At 52.6% G+C, this 25978-nt stretch overlaps 1 protein-coding gene across 3 annotated transcripts in view; it reads right to left on the minus strand.

Annotated features, from left to right (window-relative positions):
- The window catches only part of DPYSL3 (dihydropyrimidinase like 3), a 47482-nt gene that overhangs the window by 5858 nt on the left and 15646 nt on the right, over positions 1 to 25978 (minus strand). For 2 of the 3 annotated variants that reach the window (XM_086758519.1, XM_086758518.1), the window contains exons 2-8: positions 9946 to 10034; positions 7072 to 7256; positions 5854 to 6018; positions 5528 to 5589; positions 5020 to 5100; positions 3220 to 3288; positions 558 to 678 (exon numbers count right to left, since the gene is read on the minus strand). In XM_086758519.1, coding sequence (XP_086614645.1) covers positions 558 to 678; positions 3220 to 3288; positions 5020 to 5100; positions 5528 to 5589; positions 5854 to 6018; positions 7072 to 7256; positions 9946 to 10034 — 772 coding nt within the window. Of the gene's footprint in view, positions 1 to 557; positions 679 to 3219; positions 3289 to 5019; positions 5101 to 5527; positions 5590 to 5853; positions 6019 to 7071; positions 7257 to 9945; positions 10035 to 16802; positions 16936 to 25978 lie in introns of those variants that run through there. The other variant, XM_086758520.1, reaches the window with a different exon arrangement.

Consider the following 25978-nt stretch of genomic DNA (forward strand, 5'->3'; position numbering starts at 1 on the left):
TCGTGCCCAGAGGACACCCAGACCCATGTCAGGTGGGTGCACACTGCTCACTGAACACAGCTGTGGATGTGCCCATGTGCGTTTGCAGAGTCCCTGTGGTCCACCACCAGTGACAAATGGAGCCCCCCAGCCACCTGAAAAGGCACCCAGGCACCCCCAAGGGGCCGGCACTTCAAAGGGAGGCCAGGGCTACACGCAGCAGCTCAAACCACTTGCCTGTAGATTGGACGAGCCTCCTCAAAGAGAGCCCTTCAGAGCTGCAGACAAACTCCGGTGTTTAAAGCACTGCTCCTACCAGTGACCCACATGTTGATGTTACCTGACATGACAACAGGAGGTGGCTCCATGTGGCCTGGTGCTGTGTCCCTGTGCCCTTCACAAGTCAGATAAATCCCTGAACTAACTGCTCCCCAGCAGAAGGGGAAGTACTGGATTGCTCTTGAGGCACAATGGCGGTCTTGGCAAAACATCCATGAGGACACTGGGACCACTGAATTCAGTTGTCCAGGATCCCAGCACCCACAGCAAGGCTGAGTGCAGCAGCAGCTGCCACTCACCTTTTTTTCTGGCTTGCGAGATGAGGTCAGCAGCACTTTTGCTCATCACTTTAGTCACGTAGAGAGGACAGTTGGTCTGGCTGGCAATAGTAATGGCCCGGAAGACAGCTTCTGCTTCCAGCTGGAAGAGAGAACAGCGCACGGCTGCAGAGAAGCACTGAGTGGGCAGGGAAGAGCCCCTGCTCCTCTTGGCACACCACAAGTTGCTGCTGACACCCTGTGCCCTCACTCTTTCCCGTGACTCCTCGAGGGCAGGTTAATCACGAAGACCTGAGAGGTGAAGTCTCCCGAAGGTCTGGCCCAACTTGCAGGCTACAGCCACATGATGCTCGGCATGGGAGCGCTGCCTGGACTGTGCTCAGGGGCCAGTGCAGAGCTACATCTGCTGTTTTTTCTGCTGTCTTGTTCCAGCTCTCTCGACAGCCAGAGAAGCCCAGGGACTACTGCCCATGCCTGACAGCACGGCTCACAGGCTGAGGCCAGGCAGCAAAAGGTCTGCCCCTTCAGACCACTCACTGCTCCAGGCGCTCCTGCAGATACGTTTGGTTTAACCAAACGTCACCCCTCCCATGTCTGGGGTGCAACGAGCTATGCACTGGCAGGCTGTTTGCAAAAAGTTCTGGCTGTCCTGTGATGCAGCTGCTGCTCATCCCAGCCTGCTGACAGCGCCCTGTGTTTCACTGTCCTGCTGTTAGCGGAGGGTGGATTTCCATCACGAGGGATATCTTTGGACTATTACATCAGCCTGTGCTCAGCCTGAGCTCAGCCCCAGAGGTTCTCCAAGTGTTTGCTCTGCAGTTTGGCTTCAAGCTTCAGCATGAGAAAGTTCAAAACAGAAGCCTTAAAAAGACAATGTACCAATCAGCTAGCTCCCGGGGGAGGCCGGGACTGCCAGCGCCAGGGAACACAGTAACTGCCTGCGGACCAAGCAGCTAGCCCTGCAAACTGAACCCTCCCAGCAGCAGGAGAAGCAGACCACTGCACCCAGACACACATGCACCCACACCCCTCTTGTACTCCTGCAGGCCTGTTTGCTGCACAGTGAAAAGGGGTTTTTCTCTTCTGCTTAAAGACTTTTTAAACAGAAATTTAAACATGAAAACATTTTTATCAGTGCACTTACGGACTCGAGTAATTGATGGGGTTTAACATGTGGTCAGGAGCAAACAGAGCCATCACTGAATATCCTTCAAAGGTTACAATCTGGAGCAGCACCATGCTGCTGTACCAGATCACCACTGTCACCTGATAGAAAAGCCTATCTTAACCCCCACTGAGGTCCCTCTGGACAGAGCAGACCCACAGAGCTATGGACCGCTCTCCCAATGATTTGCCATCTACCTGCAGGCTTTATGGGGGGTAGCAGGGTCATTTGTGCTCTACCTAACGTTTTCCCAGGTAGAGGATGTTCCGGAAGAGGGACACTGTTTATTTTCAAAGGCAATAAGATTTGGATGAACAGATGATATCTAGAGCCTTCGTGCACTGTTCTCAGTTGCCTTACGCTTTAATGGCATTTCAAGACCAAACATTCAACAGTGTTTCACCAGCTCTGGACAAGAAGCACTGCAGTGCTGTCCTATGATAATAGGCCAGTTCTCAAACACTGGCACAACCACAGCATCCTCTAATTGTGAGTTAGCTTGCCAATCAGTGGCAAAGGGTCTAGAGCCATAAAAATAAATGGCAGTTTACACACAGAGGGACTCTGATCTACTGTAGTTGACATTGAGTCTCTTGTCTGTACAGGAAAATGCTTTACAGTCTCATACTTCAAAGAGAATAAGCACTGTATTACACTAGGCTATATATGCTGTTACCAGCCATAATACAGTCAACTTCTTACACTTTCAGCTTAAGCCAACTGATTTTACTTCCAGCAGACCCTGAAGTACAAATCTGTCCCTGTGCTTCCCTGCTCAGCTTTGCCAGGAATTTGTACCAAATTCCTATTGTTTTCTTCTTTCACGTGCTGTGGAAAGTTAGAAGTACCACTCAGCAGAGAGCTATCTCAAGAAAACCTATCTAAAATTAAACTCAACCCAGATTAATGGACCAAACAGAAAAATACCCTGTGAGCTAAAATTAAAAGTAATCTAATTAGTGTCTTGGCAATGATCTGTAACCAGGAAATTCCCCCTCTCCTTCCCTCCCACTCCTTCCACCAATGGCTTTGTCTGTCTGATTCTGAAACACACTTTAGACCCTAAGCAGAGATTAAGCAGGAAGAGGCTGGAATCTGTCTGTACTCAGACAGACATCAAGGAATTTTCAGAGGAACTAAAACTCACCATTCCATTTTTCTCAGGCCTCTTATACCCGTGGAATCACCTATACAAGCAAACGCCCCCAAACCAGCCTCAAATACTGCTACAACCATACAGATCTTTTTGTTGATTGACTAATCGCTGGGAGAGTCAGAAGCCCTTGTCTCTGCTAGAGACTCGAGCAAGACTGAAAAATGTTTGCCACAAACCGCACCTCGCTCTTTCCTGAGCTGACGATGAACAAGACAGTATTGCCTGTATAAACGGAGACCCACAGATGCATACACACACACACACAATACTTGCTTGGCCCCACTACATAGACTAAGTCCTACTGTGACTTGTGGGGAAAGATCTCCAGTGCAGCAAGGCTGGCACCGTCTTTTGCATCTTACCTCCTCAGGTCTGCTCAGCACGTGGCCCTCGGGGCCAGTTATTCCCATCTCCAACATCCGAGTTTGTTCCTAGGACATTGAAAGGACAGAGGGACATTACAAGACTGTGAAACTATCAACCACACAGAAAAACAGATCCTTCCTGTGCTGAGCCCTTCCCTCAGGACTGCCACCACCCCACGTCCTGTGGGACCACTGTGCACGGTGAGAGGCTGCTGCACCCTCCGGGGGTTTGAGAGAGAAAGAGGGAGGATGGGGAAACAAGAGTGCTGGAGGAAGCACGGACATTGACTGAAACCTCTTTGATGAAATAAGCACAGTATGGAGGAAAAAAGGTACAAAACTCTCCAGCTTCATGAACAGCACTTGATGTTTACAGTCCCTTTCCAAGGCCTGCCCTGGCTCCTCTTCTGAAAAGCAAGTAGTCAAAGTATAAACTATTGAGAAAACAATCATTAAAGCCAATAGAAAAATTCTCCTCCCAAAGTTACTCCTGGGTCCCCAGTGCTGTTATTTAGCATTTGGATGTCAGCAAGTGCTATATCCTGCCCTGTATCAACTTCTACGGAAGCTGGTGGTGTGGGGTGTTGGTTCCCGTATTAACATTCCCCCAAGTATTTTTCTGTTATAAATACGGACCATAGATGATTGCGTGTGTGTGTGCACCACGTGCTGGCCTGCCTGTCTCTGGTCTGTACTCTAGAGATGTCTCTCACATTCACTCATTTCAAACATCTTGCGTTGACAGAGGTCAAAGGAAACATGCAGAGAGACTTCATGGCCTGCCCTGACCAAAGTCCTCGGGGTTCCTTCTGATCCTCACACCTTCATCCATGCGCTGTCAGTCTGTGGTAGTGCACATGTTTGCTGCCATCCAGCACCTGCCCTTGACTTGCAGAAACCATGTGCAGTTGCACAACAGACAACATTTCTTCAGGAGGTGTTGTGGGGCACGAAGTGGATGCACAGTAGCAGTAAGTTTGTAAGCAAGCAGTTTTATGGACTTTTTCCTGTGCCTTGTAGAGTACTGAGCATATGATGGGCATTAAATAATGCCACCAATCTGTGCCAGCACTGTGTAACTCCAGCAATGATAACAGATGTGTTCAGAGCTGTTGGACAAGCGTATCAAAGAATGAGGCTGCAGAGCAGGTAAGCACTGCGTGTTACCTCCTCTGACATCTTCTGTGCCACAGTGAAAGTGCCAAGCAAAGACCCAACAATACTCGTCTTGTGTCTTCCTCTTCACCCACCACAAAGCACCTCCCACCACCTACAGCACATTAGAGTCTGAAGCCTGGAGCTCTGCTCACATCCTGTTTCTGTTCAGGCCATGCATCACATCTCTTCCTCTGCAATCTCCTCTCCTATGTTGACCAAACTCTGGAGAAATACACATTTGCCAGGAACAATGAAAGTAAAATGGACTGAAATGGGGAATGGAGAGGACAAATCTTCTGCCTTCTTCCTGGGAACTACCACCAGCATGTACAAGGCAAAGGTCTCTGCCTCTCCACACTGAACAAAAACTGCAGTTGGAGTGAACATACTGTACTCAACGACCCACTCTCTTCCATTTAGATAATCACAAATTGACTATTTCAGATCCACTTATGTACCACATATTCACAGCAGAAAATCTTGGTAAATTTGATATTGCTGCTGAGCAGCAGAGAGACACCTTGCAAAAGACGTCCATGCAGCTTAAGTCATTTTGCTAATGTCCCACAACAAATCTGCCTGGGATAGATTTTCAGCCCCTTTATAGCAGAAGGGGCTGAAAGAAGGGCAGTTAGTTACCTGTGCAATTATATCTCCATTTTCGGCATGAACTTGAGCTATGGCACCCAGCTCTGCCAGGCAGCTGAATATCTCATACAGCTAAAACAGAGACAAGAAAAAATGATTACCAAGCAGACAGACTGCCCTGGCCTGTGCATGGTCTTGGCACCCCGCACCGCCCTTTCACCCGAAGGCCCTGGCAGTGGCAGGGTCCAGTCTGGGCGCGCTGGGACCAGCTCTGGCCGTGCCAGGCGGTGGTCTCCAAAGGCCACGGCCGGCGGACGCTCTCAGTGACCTCCACGCCAGACCTCTGCTCCACGTGCCGGGGGCAGCCCAGTGTGGCAGGCACACCCTGCCCGCAGCCCAGGGGCAGCGGTCAGAAGGCAGCGAGGGCAGAGAGGAGCCACGAGGCCCAGGCCGGTACTGTGCGTCACCGGCCACCCTGGCCTCCCTGCGCCCAGCATGGCCGCTATCCCCTGCGCTGCCCCTCACATTGGCACAGTCGAGGCGGCAAAAGGGGTCTCACCTCGGTGTTCGACATCTGGTACAAATCCTTGTACGCCATGTACACCATGAAGGAGTTAACTCCTAGGGACAGAGGAGAGAGGAGAGGGGTGAGTCGGGGGCTCTCCCTCCCCGGTGGTCCTAGTCAGGCTGCCTGCTCTAGGCTGCCTTCCCACCAGCTCATCCGCGGGACACAACTCCCACTCACAGCCGTGCAGAATCCCAGCAGGCACTCAACAGCAGAGGACAAACAGCATGGTCACCCGCTGCCCTCTCCACCGTGACCACCCCACGGCAAGGGCATGTGGCCTGCTGAAGCCCGTGCGCAGCAAGTTTGGGGCAGCAGACCTTTCTCTTGGACCATGGTGTGCAGCTCCTGCCGGACGCGGTCGCTCCAGCGGGGAATGTCCACGTGTAGGGCGTAGTCGCAGCAGGCCTTCCCATCAGCCCACTCCCGCCATCGCTCCAATGCCTCTGCCAGGCTGGACTCGGGGTCTGGCACCACGTGGTCCACTGCAGAGGAACAGCAGGGGCAAGGGGTGGGCAAGGGCTCCACGCACAGGCCACCCAACCGCTGCCCTGCATGCTGCCGGGCATCTCTGCGATCCCAGGCTCATCTCCTCAGCAGCCTCAGGGCAGCTCCAAAGAGGTCCCCATCACCTCCATCACCAACGTGCCTGAGCTCCTCCAAGTGCATTTATCAGCAGGGAAGCACACAGAGCCTTTGCTTAATGGCCTTTGGCATGGAATCAGGGGCTTTTACAGGCTTCTGCTGAGAAATCAGCTGAAAGCTGAAGGGCCTTGTCCTTCCTCACCCCGACTTCCACCCCATTAACACATAGCTTCCTCCCATGCTGCAATACTAATGCACCTTTTATTGCCCACCATGTAATCCCCATGGCCTGCCACAGTCTGTTTCACACAACTTATTTTTTTTAGCCCACAAGGCAAGGAGAACCAGTGGGAGGAGAGCAGGAAACCCAGTCCTTTACTGGAACAATCAATAATTGCCCTTGCATCCCAAGAAACCCTGCAGTGCCTACAGCCATGACCACTGCACAGCAGTAAAACCTGGACCACAAATCAATGCACAACCGAGATGTTCTCCAGAGAAGGACCCCAGAATTTCCTTTCCTTTTTTTGTTAGCACTGTTTGCTTCCAAGCAGTGTGGGATGCCAGGACATTGCTTTGTTCCTCTGCTCAGAGTCATCTGAGCATCATGCTACCCTATTTTTATTTAACAGGGAAAAAAGTTATGCTACTGTTCCTTTTTGAGGGTCCCAGGGGCACCAGTGGCTGCAGACAATGAAGCATTGCAGAACACGGGATCTGCAAGGGCAAGAGGTCCTACGCAAATCTCCTGTCCCACCACCTCAGTATTACTAAGGATCCCTGCTCCTCACTCTCTAGGCTGCATTGACAGCGATCACAGAAAAGATGAGCACACTGTCATAGACCTTTAAAATAAAGACGACTGAGAAAAGCAAAGAGAAGAAGAAATAACTGGGGCAACATTTCAAGTGTGCTGGATGCTGTCATGTTCAGGACCTGCCTGCTGTACTCACTGATCATGGTGGTTCCACCAGCCAGGGCTGCTTTCGTCCCTTGGAAAAAATCATCCACAGCTGTCATCCCCTTGTATGGCATCTGCAGGCGAGTGTGGACATCAATTCCTCCAGGGATCACCATCTTCCCATTGGCTTCTACGGTTTTGACCCCTCCCGGGACAATCAGATTGTCTCCAATCTGCCTGATGAGATCATACCAAGGTGGTGAGCCACACACAACGGAGAATCAGCCACAACATAACGAATGAACAGTTCAGCTAGGGAGCAGCCAGGCCAACTCCTCCCATGAGTAGAAATGCCCCACTCCTTCCCACTCCCACAGCTGGGCTTGCAGGAGACAGCAGGGTGAAACCACCTCACTCTGCAGCAAAACGCAGGATTGTCCAGCTTGCTTAAACCTACAGTTTGCGCCATCCAGGGGTGGCTGCCATCTGTCCCACTGCTCCAGCGGGGCCTGTGATGGCACCTGCTGTCTGGAGCAGGCACTGGGCTGGGGGACTGGGGGAGTACGGTCCGATGGGCATGCAGAGCCCTGCAATGCGTGGTGAGAGGCTGCCTAGGACACTTCATACCCCACAGACTCATGAGTCAGGCTCCTGCAAGTGTTTCCAGCATAACCATCCTACCCGCCACCCAGGGTGCATGCTCACAAAACCCGACATCAGCCCTGCTTCCAGTAAGCCGCACCGCTAATCGCTCCTCTCCCCGGTCCTTCTGCCCACCTTAAGTAAGGCTCAAGTCTGAGGCTTACTTACAGAGAAAGATGATTTCCCAGCATAATGCCACAGCTGCTAGGCCAGCTCAGGGCTTGTCAGGGACTTGTAATGCAGCTCACAGCACAAAGTCCCAAGGGTAGAGGGAAGACTCCCTCCCGGGAGCTGGGGAGGAGCTCACCAAGTGCACAGCACGGCTGGCTGCAGCCCGCAGGGCTCACGGCACAGCCTGGAAGCACTGGGCTCACTCTCTTCCCAAGGAGCACAGGCAGAGTCCTCCCCTCCCCAGGACCTCCCCTCTCACATTGTCTCCTTCATGCCCCTGAAGGACATCTCAGCAGGGCCACGCTGTAGTGAAGGCAGGTAAAGTCCCAAGTACCTAAAAATATCTTCTGAAAACAGCAAACCTACAAAGTTCCGGTACACACCTGCTCATAACCTAACATACCATTACAGTCCTCTGGAGTTTGTGCCATTCTAGCACACGACATTCTCCTCCCTCCACATACCCATCCCTTCTGCAGGCCAGATCACCTGAACCTTAGGACTCCCTTCACTCAGCCCCCCGCCCCCCCCAATCCTTTTATCTGTCCATATGTAGCACTCAGCCTTCAAATCTCTTCTTTCAGAAATCCTATTTTCATCAAGCCTTCCTCAGTCTTCCCTGACAAATCGAGATAAAAGACAAGTTGGTTTTAGTGGAAAACTTCTGATTTCCTTGGCATATCGGGGAGGTAAATGAGGAGCAAATTCCATTTTTGCATTTCATTCAACCTTAGTGCCACATGCACTTAGTCACTTTGCATGTTTTTTTCCTTAGAATAATAGAAGTCCTGTGGACAGAACTGCTCACTTTAGTGAGTTTAGCAATAAACCAGCAGCTCTTTCTGCTGCTTTTATTGAGATTAATCCATCACCAAGGATTTAAACTGCTTACTGTATTCTTACCAGAATTCACTTGCGAGAGCATTTTACTTCCAAGGCAGTGAAATCCTGTGACCTCCAGGCTGCAGACAAGGCTAAATTATTTGCCCAAGGATAGCCAGAAAGTCTGTGCCATAGCAAGACCCGAAGCTGGCTCTGATCCCTGCCTGGCTCCAAGTACTAGGCAATCACTTATGCTCTTGTTCACAAGCTAAAAACAGCCTCATAAAACTACAGTCCCACTTCTTGAAGTATTTCTCTGCTGCTAGGTTTTTAAAATATACCATCCTGGGAAGGCTGGATATTTTCCTCTTACCACAGAGCAAGCAATGCCTTTTCAAGTATCTTTGCTATAAACTATCCTTCAATTCACAGTTCCTTCAATTCACCCAGCTTGGACTGGTCCCAATGCGACATATTTGCCACAATTCAACTGCAGCCTTTAAACAATGGAGTTACCACTACACCTCTCAAACACATACAAAGAAGCTGAGGGGACCTAGGTTTTACCAGGGCCTGCTGCGACAGGGGTAATGGTTTTAAACTAAAAGAGGTTTTAAACTAAGAGATCAGATATAAGGAAAAAATTCAGATTTAAGGATGGTGGAGCACTGGCCCAGGTTGCCCAGAGAGGTGGTAGACACCCTATCCCTGGAAACACTCAAGGCCAGGTCGGACGGGGCTCTGAGCAACCGGATCTGGTTGGAGATGTCCCTGCTCCTTGCAGGGAGGTTGGACTGAGTGGCCTTTACAGGTCCCTTCCAACCCAAACCATTCTATGGTTCTATGACCCAGAGGTTTGCCCACAATTCCTGAAAATCTCAAGGATGCAGATGAACAGCAGCACAGCACTGTTCTTGTTAGTGCTAACAAAGTGGGATTTTGTGTGGGCTAATTCATGCTAATACCGTTGACAAAGGGCAAAACAGGAGTCAAGACAAATGTTGTTCCTGGTGCAATTAGATACAGCTTTGCTGTACAATGAATGCTGTGTCATGAAGTCGCCAGCCCAACTGCAATTCAGTCACTGGAGTTACTATGCAAACATGTCAGGCAGTCACGTATGTGCTCACACACACTGCAGAGAGCTGAGCCTCTAACCAGAGTAGGCTATCACCTTTTACTGCCTGGCAAGTTGGGTACAGACTACATCCACAAAAAGCCAATAACCATCCAACCTAAAGCTGACTTAAGGGGAGATGGAGATACTATGCTACAGAAGTCCCATACTTACTTTATGAGGCCATCCTCCATGTAAATGTCAGCATAGAATGACTGGTCATCGTTGACTATTCTCCCTCCTTTAATAAGCAGACGATCACTCTGCGGAGGGAAGAACACAGCAGTTGTCAGTAGCAGGCAATACTCAGAGGCCAGTATGGTGCCCTTCGTGGTGCTCTCCTGCACCAGGCCCAACAGCCGATACTGCAGGAAGTTCACATCTGTACCGATACTTGAAACAACAAGACAAGAGCAAGGACTGAAAAAAAATCATACTTGTAAGGGCTGTTTCTGAATGGAACCTGCCAGAAGTATCACCAAAGCAGAAGAGTACGAAGGCGAGGCACTAGGGACAGAGCAAATATGTTTCCATAAAATACATAGATAGAAGTCAAAAGCTTCTGAGGTGTTTCACAACGTCACAGGTTTACACAGGACCCAGGAGGCACTGAACTGTGTTCCCATCTCATCATTTACCACCTCCTCTGTTCTTCTTTCTACTGACCTTAGTGGCCAGCAGCCTTCTCTGAAGGAGTGCAGCTGGACAGTGGAGGAGCACCTGGAGCAGAACCGTTCTTATGCTTCTCCTGTATTCATGCTCCTGGACCTGGGCAACACAGCTTACACTGACGGGAGAGAACGGACACTGTCCTGTGGGGAACAGATCCTGTCCTGCGGAACTATGAAAGCTGAAGTCCTGCTCTTCTACCTCCATCTTCATGAGTCCAACACCAGCTGCAGGCAGTACAGGGGCAAACAACCTGATTTCACACATGGTACCATGTACTCGGGTGACATAAGCTGACTGAGCTGTTCCAGAGAACACGCAATCTTCCTGACTGCTTAAAACGCCTCCAACAAGCCTCCAGCTCCCAAGCTCCCCTTACTTTCCTCTCTGCCCCCCCCCCCGCCCAGTGCACACAGTGCAGGTTTTGGCATGGGAGTGCACCCTCCTTCCACAGGCTGAGCCTGAACCACGGCTGAGCGGAGCCTTCAGCAGGGCTCATGTGCCAGCCTCACCCTGTGAAGCTCTCGCACAATTAATTCCTCTGCAGGGAACTGGGTTCGATCTTCACCTGCTGCCCCTGGGGTGATTTCTGGAAGTATCACCACAGTGCTGGTAATCCGTAGCTTCCTCCCTGGCAACAGAAAGATGCGAGAGAATTCCCCCATGTCCCTGCAGCTTGCAGTGTGCGTTTTTACAGCAATCGCATCCACATGCAGTCAAGACAAAGAAACTGGGTGGGGAAAGGATCAGAATGCGCAGTGCTCTCAGCCCTGGCTGCAGCTCAGCGCTGGTGCAGGGGGAAGAGCCACGGTCTCTCCTCGCTTCCCAAGCGAGGGCCTTCCCACGGCTGTACCGATGACCAGCAACCTGAGTCCCAGCAATGGGGATTTACTTTCTCTGCTCAGCACAGCTTAATGCTGATCAGGAGCCTCACCTCCCACCAGAAAAAACGCATGGCTGACTTGATCCCGCCGTCCTCCCCAACAAGCAGACCTGGGGTCACCTCCCCTTCTTCCCTCACCTAAGGGGACACACCGGCGCAGAGGTCTAGCAGAACTTTGCTGTCTAAGGAGGGGTCTGGAAGCAAAGGCACATTGCTGGTCACAGATCTCCCCACACAACTCCCTTTAACAGATCACAAACAGCACACGACCATACCGGCCTTGACTAGCGACCTGGGGGACCATTATCACCGCTCAGGTACGGCCGAGGCAGGAGGACAGTGGGTGCACGCTGGCCCGGGAGTCCCAGGTTCTTGGGACAGCTCGCAGCCTGTGCTGCGTCTCTCCCTGATGGGCACATGCCAGGCAACGCTCGGCTTTGGGGCTGAGGACCCCGAGCACAAACAGATGCTGTTGAAGAGCCACTGATTCTCCTCCTGCCCCGGCACAGGGCGCTTGTCCTTCCTTTTGCGTCTAGCCAATTGTCGTCTCGTTAACATTACTGTAATTTTAAATTCAGAAACTCCTAAAAGAGGAAGGTATGACCACAGCCAGTTGCTTATAGCTTGTCAGTCACAGACAGCAAGTAGCTGAGCCATGGCTCCCATAGATGCAAATGATGAGTATTTAAGTAACACTACAAGAAATGTAGATAAAAACTACCAAGCAACAGTATCAGGTGAAAGCTATGGAAAAATCAGGGCGAGAGAAGAAGATTCTCATTTTAGTCAACTGTACATAGAATTTCTCCCACATAGCCAGTCCCCTACACCCTGGTAGATCCTCCTAGGCTTTATCTAGCCTGCACTACAAGAAAAAAATAATCTACTTGCCCAGATCAAATAACACGATCGGGCCTCTGTTTTTTTGTCTTGTCCATACTATTTAAACATCCCCAACTTGCTTCTTGAAGACCCTGGAGTTCATTCTTACAAGACTGTGGGAGCGCCAGCAAATACTGATGCTGGCCTGCCTCTCCCTGCACACTGGACAAAAGAAAGCAAAGGGAGACAGGCACAGGCAGCATGGGGGTAAGAGACTGCAGACAATTACTGAATAAACTGTTAATATGAACTCAGAAAATACACCTGCCCACAAATACAAATGGTCATTCTGTGGCAGATGTGAAGGGCTGCTCAGTGCTAACTCTGTTAGTACACGAAGTGGTGAGGTCCATAATGGCTGGAGCACGAACAAGGCATCCATTCAGGGGATCGGGCGCTGCCTTGAGGCCAGCCCTGAGCCCGGCTGCCAGACCCCCTGCACCCGCAGCAGAGAGAAGGGCTGCATCAGCACCTACCCACCAGCTACGAGGGAAAAAACCTAATAAAGTAAAATAAGCAAAATCCAAACGACAGCACATCAACAAGCTCTGGCATCCTTCAGGAGTGCACCTAGACATTAAGAGGTGGGGGAACAAGACAGGAAGAGAATGGAGCAGTTATGAGGAAACAAGTCTGACTTAATAGACAGGCTTCTGCAGCACACACTGCCAGAGCTGCCTCAGATTACAATAAATGCACTGTTTCCCCTGCCAGGGCTCATTTGTGCGTCTCCACACCCACCACGTCTCCCAGCCAGCCAGTGTCAGGCTGTGTCATCACCCATTGTTAGCAGATGGAAAAACCCTCCCGCACCAGGAGCGGCGGAGGCACCGCAGGGAGCACCTTTCCTCCCGTGCCGGTGGAAGCACTGCGGGGCTGGGCGAGCGAGCCCAGGGCCCAAGCCCCAGCCGCCTCCACTGCCCAGCTCAGCCCTTGGCCGCGTGCAGCAAGCAGGGGCCAGCAAAGGGCCCGGCATGCTGAAGCGGCAGTGCGAGCGGAAGGTGCCATGCAGACCGTGGCTGCACACAGCAGCCTGACCACTGGCACAGACTTGTTGGGCTTGGTGCCCTGATCTCCACCGTTGACTGTGTCTCAACAGTGACAGCCCATTTGTCACTGGTGTAGTGCCTTTTGTGAGCATCCATTTTTGTAGGCACAGGTGCTGCCCCACAAGGCCAAGTCTGACAGCACCCTTCCAGCACAGCTCTGCCAAAATCTGGCAGGATTACCACCAGCCCCCAACACCCCTGCCCTGCTGGGAAGCCTTTTTGCTGAACACTCCCTGTCTCTCCGTCTGCTGGCACTTACGATCAAGCTTTCAAAACTGTTACCCATTCCTTCATGCCCACACTCTGCTCCTGATGCTCTTAAGCATCGCCCAGTCATTTGAGATCTCAAAATATCAGGGAGTCTCTTAACATTTCTCAGTATGACACAGCAGAAGGAAAAAGAGGTAGCAGCTTCCAGAAGGCTGCTGAATCCAGCCAAGAATAGTGCTCACCTTGTTTATGAAACACAAGGGCATAATTAGGGTAGCATGGAAGCAGGTGTATGGCTTTACTGCTCTTTCCCATGTAAAAGAGGAGACACTAATTGCAATGGTGTTTCACCAGTAGCTGGATGTCTCCTCCTTACTAATGTACCACACGATAGCATGGAAAAACCCCTGGCTGGAATCGCAGGGATAGATGGCCAGCCACCAGCTACACTCAGTGGTTCCCCTCGGTCTCTGGGCATGGTAAGAAACGTCATACTGAGAGCTGCCAGTTTACCAAAATCTGTCTAGTCAGTAACCGAGGCTTTTCTCCCCACTTGCACCTGATACAACATACTAGCTATCCCAATACAGACCTCATTGTTCCTAGAGGTGCCAGAGACATCACAGAGATGGTGCTTGTGGGCTGTGACAGGGCGGTTGAATCGGATGGGCATGGCTCACACCAAGAAAAAAATAAGGGAACTCCAGTCCACCTGAGACAGGAGAAGTTTTTGTGAACAAAGCACAAAGACTGGGGAATTTTGATTCAACCAACAGCTCTGTTAACACTTACTTTGTGAAACCAGGGTAAGGTATTTCCCCACTTCAGTCTTCCACCTCTCTTTCTCCAAGGATAGGAAAACATACTGTGGACAGCAGGAGGGGAAGCATTTCGATTATATCTCCAAACAACCAAAGAAAAAGAACTAATAAAGTGTCTCTCAATAGACAAACAAGGTTTGAAATTACTATTCTCCTGAGCTGGGCATCTCAGCATCAGCACACATCAGGAAAGCAATACTATGTTTACTGGTCTCTCAAGCTCTGTGCACAACCCAAGGCACAGTGAAGAGCGACACTTCCATACCAAGCTGATGAAGCAACCACTGAGAAAGCCAAAAGACTCAGTTAGCCTCCCTTCCTCATGTTTTCTTCACATCACAACCAACAGATATGCCTACACGCCCCAGTCTTCCTTCAATGGCTGCAGTCTTGCCTGTTACACTGTCACATGTAGCTTTTGGTCAGGCTTTTGCAAGTCAGGCTGGGAACAATTCCCACAGCATTTATCTTGGACAAACACATGCACTCCTCACTCATGCTCCTTGCTTCTCCACTAAAATGGCTGTCCTAGAAAAGACCAGAAATTGCTGCAAACAGATACAACAGGCAAGCTGTGGTTTTTCAGATGTTATTGTCAGAAACTAAGAATTCTGACTGCAGCACTGCTGAGTACAAGAGGAACCAAGAGGGAGTGTTTGTGCATCTCCAGAATCACACGAGACAGTGCAAACAGTACCTCAACATTTCCAATACATCCTTCACAAAATCCAAACCTGCCTATTGCTTGGGTGACAAGAGGTGAGGAGGGCACTGCTCCCTTCATTTGCTGGCTCAGTCATAGCTTCACTGCTATTAGCTTTGAGATCTACAGGTCAGCTACCTGCCAGCACAAGCTGGCCCCTGTCATTCTCCGTATACTCTCATACTCCAGACCCTCCCCCAGCTGTGATGCTTTAGATGCCTTAAATGTCTCTGAAATATCTTATATCCTAATGGCACAACACAGTCCCCAAAATCTCTCTAACTAACAAGCACAGCTTAGCTGATAATCTGCCATCCCCAGAAGTCGCTATGTGTCCTGACATGCAAGAACAGATTCTGGGGTGGAAATCTAAGGAGGGGGAATAAACAATAAAAACAATGCCTAGGGGGGGGCCACAATCTGCAGAAAGGGATAGAGGAGACTTCGTTCTAGAGGAGACACCGTAGCTGAGATTTTCTTTCTGCCATTCCACCAAAATAGAGAAGATCACTCAACACCTGACTTCACTTCATTGCTTCCCCTGGGACACATGGGTCATTAGACTAGAATTTCAGAGCCATCTCCTCCACCCCAACCAGGACACTACAGTGCTGCAGAACAGGGCAAGTGAGTCCCGGAGGGTCGTCAACAAGCTGCAGAAGTCAGAGGAGAGAGCTGTAACATCAGCGACACAGACACTACCCACCTGCAGCATTTTCAGCTTCAGAAGGCTGAGAAAAGGACTTAATAGGGGAGAAATAAAGCAACTCATGAGATTTTGTTACCACTGAGGTGAGAAAGTTCCTGCTGGATCCCGGAGGAGCAGGAATGAGCTCTGCACATTGGTAAAGCGTTATCATAAGGTGCTTGAAGAAAAAGCCCCAGAGAACAGGAGAAATCCCACCCGCAGCAGTAATGTTGTCACCATGGTGGTCTAAGGATACAGAAAAGGCAAGATGTGTAAAGCAGTAATACTGCTTATTACAGCAACTGAATCTGGGTTGACAAAGGAATTTCTCTTTACAGTGTTTAATGATCTTTGTGCTTCTTTGGGAGCGTTATCTTTGCATCTGTACATTAAAAAGAATAAAGAAGCTCGAGTGCTTTGTTTTTCCTCTTTCTTCAAGGGGCCAAAGCTGTCCTCAGGGGGAAAAACAAGAGCTATAGGAAGCCGGCGGAAAGCCATCAAGGCGATGAAAGAGCTGATCGCTTTCCCAGAAGCAAGCCTCCTGCAGCGAGGGCGCGGGGAAAGCAGCTGCACCCGGCGGAGGAAGGCACCAGCTGGGCCGGCCCCGAGAGCCCCGAGGAGCGCTGAGAGCACCGGCGGGCAGCGGGGCTCCCCGCGCCCCGGACAGCACACGCCGGCCCCATCCTCCGCGCAGAGCGGCGGCCCGGCACGGCGCGGGATGCAGCGGGCACCCCCGGCCGCGCCCGGGGACAGCGGGGACCCGCCGCTCCCCGGCAACAGCCGCCCGCGGTGCGGGCAGGCGGGACGGCAGCGGGAGCCGCGCCCGCAGGGAAGCCCGCCCGCGCGATGCGCTGCCCGGGCCGGGCTCCGGCGGGTCACCGCGCCCGCCCGGCGAGGCGGCTCTGCGGGAGGCGGCTGCCGCGCTGCTCCAGCCAGGGCCGAGCCCGCCCGGGCGCGGCCCCGCCCGCAGCCGGGGCACCTGCGCGGGCGGTGTGACGGGCCGCGGCTCTTTGTCTGCGCGGCGCCGCCGCCCCGGCCCGCAGCGCCAGCACCGTGCTTCCCGGCCGCCCCGGGCACCGGCGGCGCCCCCCGCCCTGCCCCGCCCCGCCCCGCCCGCGGGGCCCACCGTGATGCGCGGGATGTTCTTCTTGCCCTGGTATGACATGGCGCCGCACGCCCGCCCGGCCCGACACGGCCCGCCGCTGCCGCCTGCGCTGCCCTCCGCACCGCTCCGCACAAAGCCGAGCCTGAGCCCGCGCCCGCCGTGCCAGCCGCCACCGGGGACCCCGCCCCGCCCCGCCCACGACACCGCCCGCGGCCGCCAGGGGGCGCACGGGCACCGCACCCCGGGCACCGCGTACCGGGCTCCAGGCACCGCTCCCCGCACATCGAGTATCGGGCTCCGCGTACCGGGCTCCAGGCACCGCTCCCCGCACATCGAGTATCGGGCACCGCGTACCGGGCTCCAGGCACCGCTCCCCGCACATCGAGTATCGGGCACCGCGTACCGGACTCCAGGCACCGCTCCCCGCACATCGAGTATCGGGCTCCGCGTACCGGGCTCCAGGCACCGCTCCCCGCACATCGAGTATCGGGCTCCGGGCACTGCACCCCGGGTACCGCGTACCGGGCTCCAGGCACCGCTCCCCGCACATCGAGTATCGGGCTCCGGGCACCGCACCCCGGGTACCGCGTACCGGGCTCCAGGCACCGCTCCCCGCACATCGAGTATCGGGCTCCGGGCACCGCACCCCGGGTACTGCGTACCGGGCTCCAGGCACTGCTCCCCGCACATCGAGTATCGGGCTCCGGGCACCGCACCCTGGGTACCGCGTACCGGGCTCCAGGCACCGCTCCCGGCACATCGAGTATCGGGCTCCGGGCACCACACCCCAGGTACCAGGCAGAGCCCAGGTCCCAGGCCCGAGCCCCTCCGCCGGGGAAACTCCCGGGGTTGCGGTGGCTGTGGTGCAGGCATGCAGCCGGCCCGCGCAGGGCCAGGTCTGCAGAGAGGGCAACCAGGAGAGCAGGCCACAAAAGGGCTCTTTCACAAGCTGAAACTTTGCCATGCAATAACAGTGAGTAAAAATGGAAAAGATTTCTAAAAGAATGGATTTTTTGGGGTACTGCTGGAGTGCATTTGAAACACCTTAAACTTTCTTTCACAAGCACAAGAACTGGAAACATTTTTAAAAATAAATGCACTACACATCTACACACCTGACTCTGGGAATCTTGTGTCCTATGTAAACACCTGAGTGCCGAAAGCGGGAAGGATTTCTGTGTTTCCTCAGCTGCGATCTTGGTAGGAAGGTCTAAATTGTGGAATCGATTACAAGTATTCACCGTGTGCTGAGACAGATGATGCCGGGCCTGGGACCCCACTGACAGTGCATCAGGACTGGGTCAGCAGGAGTTGTGCTATGATGGACGGGAAGAACTTGTCTGCCCTCTCCTGTCTGATGCGATCCATGATGCTGCTGGCAAGTCCACTGCCCTGCAGAGCCACGGTCAGGCCTGAATCTCACTTTCTCTCCAAGGCAGGCCAGCTGCGACTTCTCTTATGCAGAGTTCTGAACACCATCAGTGAGATCTTCCTACAGATCCTGCTGCCAGGCAGCAGCTAATGGTGTGTCCTCCACTACCCAAATCTTACAGCCACACCTGGCACCAGCACTGCTGCAAATCCAATTTTCCAGCTCCTGCTAGAAAAGCAGGCCGTCTGACCTGCATGATCAACACTCAACCTTCGCTTTGGTTTGCTTTCTGAACTAGAACCTAACTATGGTTTGCAACGGCTGCAGCGGCCCGAAGAGCACTCTGCTCACCAGAGCGTGCACAGCCCCTGACGCTGCAGCCAACTTTGGCAGCTACAAAGCTATGGAGAAGAGGGTGATCACAGAGTGGATGGTCTGGAGCACGTGCTCTGCTGCTGGGGTTCAGTGGAGGGCCACACTCAACAGTGTTAATTTCACATTCTCCTTGCTGAAGGGTTTAAGTACACAGATTGGTATGGCAGTCCTTCCTTAGCACAAGCTTTGATGTCTCCACGGGCTCAGCAACCCAGCCCAAAGTTTTTACTACTCACAGAGTTTGTTACTCTATGTGTGCTTCCCCTGAAGCTCTTAGAAAGTTCTACTGAATACATATTTATTCTAAACCCAAAAAGCTCTCACCAGCTTAAAGTGAAAGTCAGCAGCTTCTTCATAACCTACTTATTGCTGCCAGGACTACAAGGGTATCTGCAAAATGGAATGTGCTGCTTGGCTCAGCTGGACCAACACCCGCTGCCTTGCTTCCTGCAGTTCCGGCACTGCTGCCTGTGAGCTGCTGAACCCCAGCAGTCGGCAGGAGATGGGCTGAAAGCCTTCCCCCTCCGCAGTGGATACACGAGCAGGGAGGTGTCTGCAAGTGCCAGGAAGGCCGCTGTGACCAAAGAGGGTGTGGGGGAGAGATAAGGTACCTGACCATACTGTTCGCTGTGATGCTTCAAGAACAGGTCCCGGTCCCTACTGAAATTAGACTGGCTGGGGCTGAGATGTGAGAAAGACCCTCATCTCCTGTAGCCAAGCCTCCTGAAACTTCACTCACTGGTTTCCCAGAAAGTTTAAGAGTATCCCTGTGCTGCATGGTACCATGTTACTTTGTCTGGAGTAGCAGTTAATTAGTTAATAACAGACAAACGACTATGCAGACAGATGCTGCTGACTTGAGCACTTGGACAGTTTCAAGAGCTGAGCTTGCATCAGCCCCCTGGATGCTGGCCAACCACGGTGACTCCAGACCCTCCTTTTGAAGAGATGTGCCTTCCTCCTGGTTGCTATGTGACACTCGCACAAATACACAGTAAAACATGCTGCCCTGGGCCCAAAACATTCAAAATGGAAAAAGATCATTTTTTTCCATAGGACCTCTTCCAGGTGCAGTCAGCGAGGTCTTTCTCATGTGCTTCAAAACATTATCAACAAGAAGCACAGACAATTTGAAAGTTATTTTAAAATGGCAATACTCTTACAGCTCATAACCCCCTCAGAAACACCTACAGGGATAATGTGGCACTAGATGTTTGTGGACAGCCACGAAGGGTGACAGGAGCATGGCGAGGAACACCAGCGGTGTGAACACAGAGGAGAACATGGGCTGCTGCAAGGAATTTGTCACTAAAATGAACCCAGCTCTGTGGTCTGTCAATGCTCAACACCTGTCTGTAAAGACCAGGACGCTGGTGATCCAGCGCTAGTCCAAAGGATGAAAGCAGATCCCACCAGCCCTACACATCTGTGATCAACAGCTCTTACAGACAGGCACAACCGAGGTACAGTAAATATAACCAGCCATGGAATAATCAGGGCTCAAATCTCATGACATTCAGCAGACCTGTCAGGACAGCCCGTCTGCCTCTCCTTCAGACAATAGGATGTCGGCGCTTTTGCAAATGTCCCCTGGGACTCCCACAGTCTGAGCAGGACTGCAGGGCCTCCGAGAGCCGACCAACCCGACTGCAAGGACTGACCCATCTCTGCAGCAAAGCAGCGGAATCTCGCCCCTGCAGAACAGCTCCTGCACCCTGCACGCATGCAGAGAAGGTGTCCAGGTGGGGTAGAAGCTGTTTCTTCTCTCTGCCAGAAATACATGAGATTGAAACCAAACATGTCAAATGGAATATGCTAATACGTGTACATGAGTGACTGCTGCTTCAAGGTCAATTAATTCAATTACAGCCCAATGCTGCAGCGCAGTGAAGTGCCCTGGAGTTGGGTGGCTCAACAAGTGCTTTTCATTTCCTGGGACTGGGTCCGCTCAGTGACCCGCAGGAGGGCAAGGCTGGGGGTGAGCTGCCGGCCGCGAGGATGCCCCAGCAGCCCGCAGGACCGGGCACTGCCAGGGCCCCATCCCTCTGCTTGGCACCACTGCCAGCATCAGCAGCGACTGGGCGAGACTTTTCACCCGCCAGCTCCGGCAGATAATCGTTTCTCTCCTGTTCCTCCCTTCAAAGGCACGAGGGAAATGCGGAGAGCCCAGCAGAGCAGCCTGTACACCCCAGTTTTGTTACTGATTATGTACATTGATGATTTCCTGCCTTTCTCTCGCTCTCTCCCTGACACAAGCCCCTGGGTTTCCACTAACCAGTTCCCTGCCCAGCTGATGTTTTCTCCGTGCGGCTTGTCTAGCAAGCCTCAGAAGAGCCAACCTAGGCTGAAAACCACAACCGAGCTGAGGACGCACAGCAGCGTTCCCGGGGCGAGGCTTGCAGGGAGACCCGGGATGCCGGATCGCTCTCCTCTCCCGCAGCAGGCAGGGGGTGGTGGCTCCCCGAATCCGCAGCTCGGACGGGGCAGGGCTGGGCTCTGTAAGAGCTCCTCACTGCCCAGGCTGTGGGGTCAGCAGCAAGGGAGCTGCTCTCCCCCGGGCAGCCTGGTAACGGGAAACACGGACCACGGCCTCCCGGGGGCTGGAGTGGTGCCCCCCGCAGCCCCCAGCCCCACCGCAGGCGCTGCGGGACGGGCTGCGGGACGGCCGCGCTGCCCCCAGCGGGGAGGAAGGGCTGGGAAAGCCGCGTGTCCGGAGGGGAGCGGAAAGCTCGGCAGAAATTGTAGCAGGAAAAAGGGAGAGAAACACAGGAGCAAGAAGGCGGCGGGCTTGCAGAACTTGAGGGTACCTGGCGGCAAAAACTGCGTCTGTAAATGGCCTCGGGGGTCAAGGGCTTAAAATCTGAGCGCAGAGGTAGGGTCCAGAAGTACAGCAGCAGTACGGCAAAGAAGCAGAAGTAGCAGAGCATACAACCAGGCTTGCAGGAAAAAATGAAATGACATTTCATTCCCAATCAGATTTACTCTTCCCCTGCCCGGCCCTCAGCGCGGCAGAGATGCCTGGTGATGGGCTGGGCACATGGGACACATGGCTGGTGCAGCTGCTGGAGGGTGCTGCTGCTGCCCTCCCCGTCCCCCCTCAGCCCTTCTCCCACCCGCCAGCAACTCTGACAGCCCCAGCCCCACAGCCTGCCCCACAGACTCCCAACCTGGACAGGATCCTCCCAGCAATGCTAATACAAGAAGGCTCTTGGCCAAGCAAGCGGTGATCCAAGGCACCAAAGAAATGCTCAGAAATAACTCTTCCGTCCTCAGCCGCGAGCAGAGGACAGCGAAGAGTTGTCACAGCAAAGAGTCCCAGAAAAAAGGAAAATCCATGGACATCAAGACCTCACTGCATCCCCTGTGGGAGGTCTGATACCCCTGGCCAGCACACATGGGGAGCACATGGGCACCCCTTCCCTAACTGACAAAAGCCAGGCAAACAAGACCTATCTCTCCACAGGCATCTCTCAAACTGAGGGCCCCCAGCTGGGGTGGCCTCCCGCCAGCAGGCTGGCTCAGCTCCCTGGAAGCATCATCTATTTTACATCCCAGAGAAAACCAGATGCTGTAAACCACAGTCGGACCCAAACCCCACCCACAAACAGATCCAGACTCGTGTCCCGTGCACGGTAAATGCAGCTGCGACGGTGACACAGCTCTTCTCCCACGTGGGATCAGAGCATCTGCTGCATCTGGCAACAGCAGCTCAGTCCCTTCTGCCTCTCTCCCCACTCCCTCATACATCAGTCTCTGACACGATGGGAAGGTTTAAGACAAATCAGGTCCCTCCTCACTTCTTTAACATGTATGTTGAGAAACAGGATTTTTATTAGGTTCGGCTGTTTCACCATGATGTGAAAGGTGCAACCTGCTGCTTCCTTTTTCCACTAACACAGAACTTCTGCAAAGCTTTTTTGTGCAACCTCAACTCACTTTACCTCATCCCAGCAAAAACATAGGCATTGTGACCCAGTCTGTGCGACATGGGGCTGCCCGCAGATGGGTCTCTGGGGGTGACTGCTGAAACAGCAGCTATCCAAGCATTTCCAGGCACACCAGCTACCCAGGCTGCTGGATCATGGCTGGGACAGGGTTTTGGCAGGTGCCCAAGCACAGAGTGAGGATCTCAGGTCACTGCTGTGACACAGTGGACATTCCTGTGCATCCACGACAAGCACAGGGACGCCTTAAAGCTCTCGCTGGAGTGCTACCCCAGAGCCTGTGACAGTCACAGGCACCAGCAAAGCAGGATGCTATCAGCGATCATGGCTGCTGCAAACAAAGAGCACAGCATGCCTGACTGCTGTGTCATCTCACGATCTGTAATCCACTGCCAGTATTCTTGAGGCCTGACCCATGGCAGCATGGCTGAGGATGCAGGCTTACATGGCACAAGGTGACAATCCCGTTCTTTAGGACACATCCCACAGCCTCCACAACAACGTCTGCAGCCACACCTGCACCCAGGATGGGGCAGCGAGGCATCTGGACGTCATGCTGCCTGTTGCAATGGGGACAATGGCGCACAGCACCGACCCACTGGAGATGCCTGCGCCCACTGCAGCAGCTGTGTCCCTCCTTCCTTCCTGCTGTGTCTGGGCTAGAGGAGACTGCTCACCCCAAAATATCACTCCTGGCAAAATGCTAATGCCAAGCCTGGAGGGAGACAGCTTCCACTTCACACTTAGCTCCCTCCACGGGGTGAGCTTTGGCTACAGAAGAGCATCTGGACTTCCACTGAAATGACTCAATTCCCTCAGAGCACAGACGGGCTAGCCTGAGTCTGTGAAACACAGGAACCTGTCTCACCCCCTTTAATGTGCAGAGCAAGGACTAGAAAGGTCTGAGCTAACTGCTCAGGATCACTTCTTTTCCCCCCTCAGCTGAAAAGAAACACTCGTTATCAGATCCAAATTCATGCGTTGTAAATTGGAGCTTGGCTGTTCCCTGCAGACCAATGGGAAAGATGCTGCTGGATCCAATCCACAGCCAAGAGCCAACCCAGCTGAAAAAGCCAAGGTCCAGCTACATTTTCCAGCTTCTCAGCCCTGTCTCCAGGAAGGCTGCTGACATGTTTGTTTTTTGTTTCTTCCTCCCATTTCCTCCGGCCATCCATAGCAACTGCTCCCCAATAGAAAAATCAACCTTCTCCGCCTTCCACTTCTTCACAGAGGTGATGATGGAAGGGGTCCATGTAGGGAAAGCTTTTGTCCGAGGTAAACCGACAGAGCAAACGCAGCTCCAGCTGGTCTCCGCTATGGTTTTCCTCAGAATTAGGGCTGACCATCAGCAACCAGCTTTGCACTCACCCAGATCATCTCTGAAGAGTAGGCAACACACAGGCAATTACTTTTCTGGGTCTCATCACAACACCTCCTTGTCTTGATGACATTTGCAATGGCATCTATGTTTTACAGTCTTTCTCCAGGTCTGTTTGCTTGTACTCTTCAGAGCCAAATCTCTTCTTGTCATTCCCGGCTCACATCTCTGAGTCCTCAAGACCATGTTGAGATCATTCCTCCCCAGCTGGCATTCACATCACTGTCACCTGCACATGTGCTGTACCTCTCCTTCCAGGTCACTAGTGATACTGGAGAAGAGTTGCTTCTAACACAGATGCATACAGCTTCCCACTAAACAATTCATACACCCTTGCTTTAAGCCCCATACAATTTTCCTACGGAGCTGCATCCACCTAGTCCATTTGCAAGCTCACGCTCCAGTGCTGGCATTCAGCTGACAGGGTAAGCACGGGGTCAGGCCATTTTGTGGTCCCTTCCCTTTGCATACGAGAGCTCGCCTTCTTCCTGCCTGCCTCGATCCACGTGTCTGGTGTGGAGGGTGCCGGCAGCCATCCACGAGCGCAGCCACTGTGGGACTTCAGCTGCCTGGGCGCGACTGCGAGCAAAACAAAGTGAAGCAACGTGCGAGCCCAGTGAGCACCCTGCCCAGGAGGCTGCTAGGGCACGCAGCGCAAAGGAGCAGAGTGGTGCAGTAGCTGAGTGAGACAGAAAAGCTGTTGAGCTACAACCCCAGGACTCTACTGAATCCTCCTGGAAAACTTGTGTCTTAGCAGCTGCCTGTCTGCCACCAAGACACCGTTTGTTACGAAGCGAAAGCCTCCAAAAGCCTAAGCCTCCTTGCCATGACACCAGCACCGTGCCTGGCATGTATCAGAGACAAACACTCCTCCCACCCAGTGAACAGGCAGCGCTGGGGTTGTTCTGGCCTGTTGGGGGTACTGACATCTTAGATAAAGAGAAAAGGAAAAGATTATTTTGGATGGAGCCAACTATTTCGCTGCGGCCAAACCACAATGTTTCATTTCAATTTAAATTTACTGAAGTTTGTGTTTGACACTTTCAACTATGTTCATAAAAAACACTTAGAGTAGTTTCCAACACAACAAAGCCTCTTCCAAGTGAGAAAGCAGTGAGTCTTGCCTTGCAAACTGCAAAATGTTTAGCTACTACTCGGAATTTTCATTGTTTTCTTTCTTTCCTAAAATGGGCATCTCCAAAGCCACACAAATTTGTGGGAACAAGAAATGTCCACGTGGTTCATGCAGTTTGTCTGGCTCCCAAAGTATGTTGATTGAGTGCTACCTGCCAGGAGGCTCCCAGCAACACCTCCACGACACTTCTGTGGCACCACAGACGCCTGGGAACCAGCCCTTCGTTTCTGCACCTCATCCTAAAGCCAGCAGCTCGGCAGGAGCAGAGGCCCCTCGTACCCTGCTGGGCTTCATCGGCCAGAACCGCTTCAGAGAGGAGAAGCTGCTGCGTCACCGATGCCATGTCTTGCTGCAGGTGGTTTTCTTGTGGCACCCCCCACCAGAGTACCGAGCGAGCCCACTGCTGGTCGATGGCCGAGGGAAAAGCAATCTCAGCTACTCTGGAAGCTACTCATGAAAACAGACTTTTCCTGATGCAGCATCAGGTGCAGGTCTTGCACCTGATGCTGCATCAGGTGTTTTCTGATAATCTCAGAAAAAATTTACAGTATTGAAAGAAGCATCACCTCTCCTACCTGCTGCAATGAGCTACTGCTAGAGTATCTTGTACACAGTGATGCTTGGTGATGCCCCATTGCTCCCACAAAATGTGCCATAGCTAGGATCTATTGTTAATTTTAAATATAGAGAAAAAAATGTCACTGGCTTTTTATTTTAAATAAAGAGTCTTTTGGAGAATCACTTTGCAAAGGTAAAAAGCATTATAAACTCTATCATGGACATAAAAAAGAACTTCTTGCCCTTCACAGTAGCCCCTTCTAAATCACCAGGCTGCAATCGCTCTAAATGCTGTGCATCCCGAGGTCATGACACAAAAGAAAAGCACCAGCAGAAATACTCATCTTGCAGGTCGTGCCAGCCAGCCCACACAGTGCCCCTGCCTTTTCAGAGGTGAGAGATCTGCTTCCAGAAGGCGGAGAACAGACTGGATCA

The sequence above is a fragment of the Chlamydotis macqueenii genome, chromosome 14, assembly GCF_036417535.1.
Source record: "Chlamydotis macqueenii isolate bChlMac1 chromosome 14, bChlMac1.mat, whole genome shotgun sequence".
Classification (NCBI taxonomy): Eukaryota; Metazoa; Chordata; class Aves; order Otidiformes; family Otididae; genus Chlamydotis; species Chlamydotis macqueenii.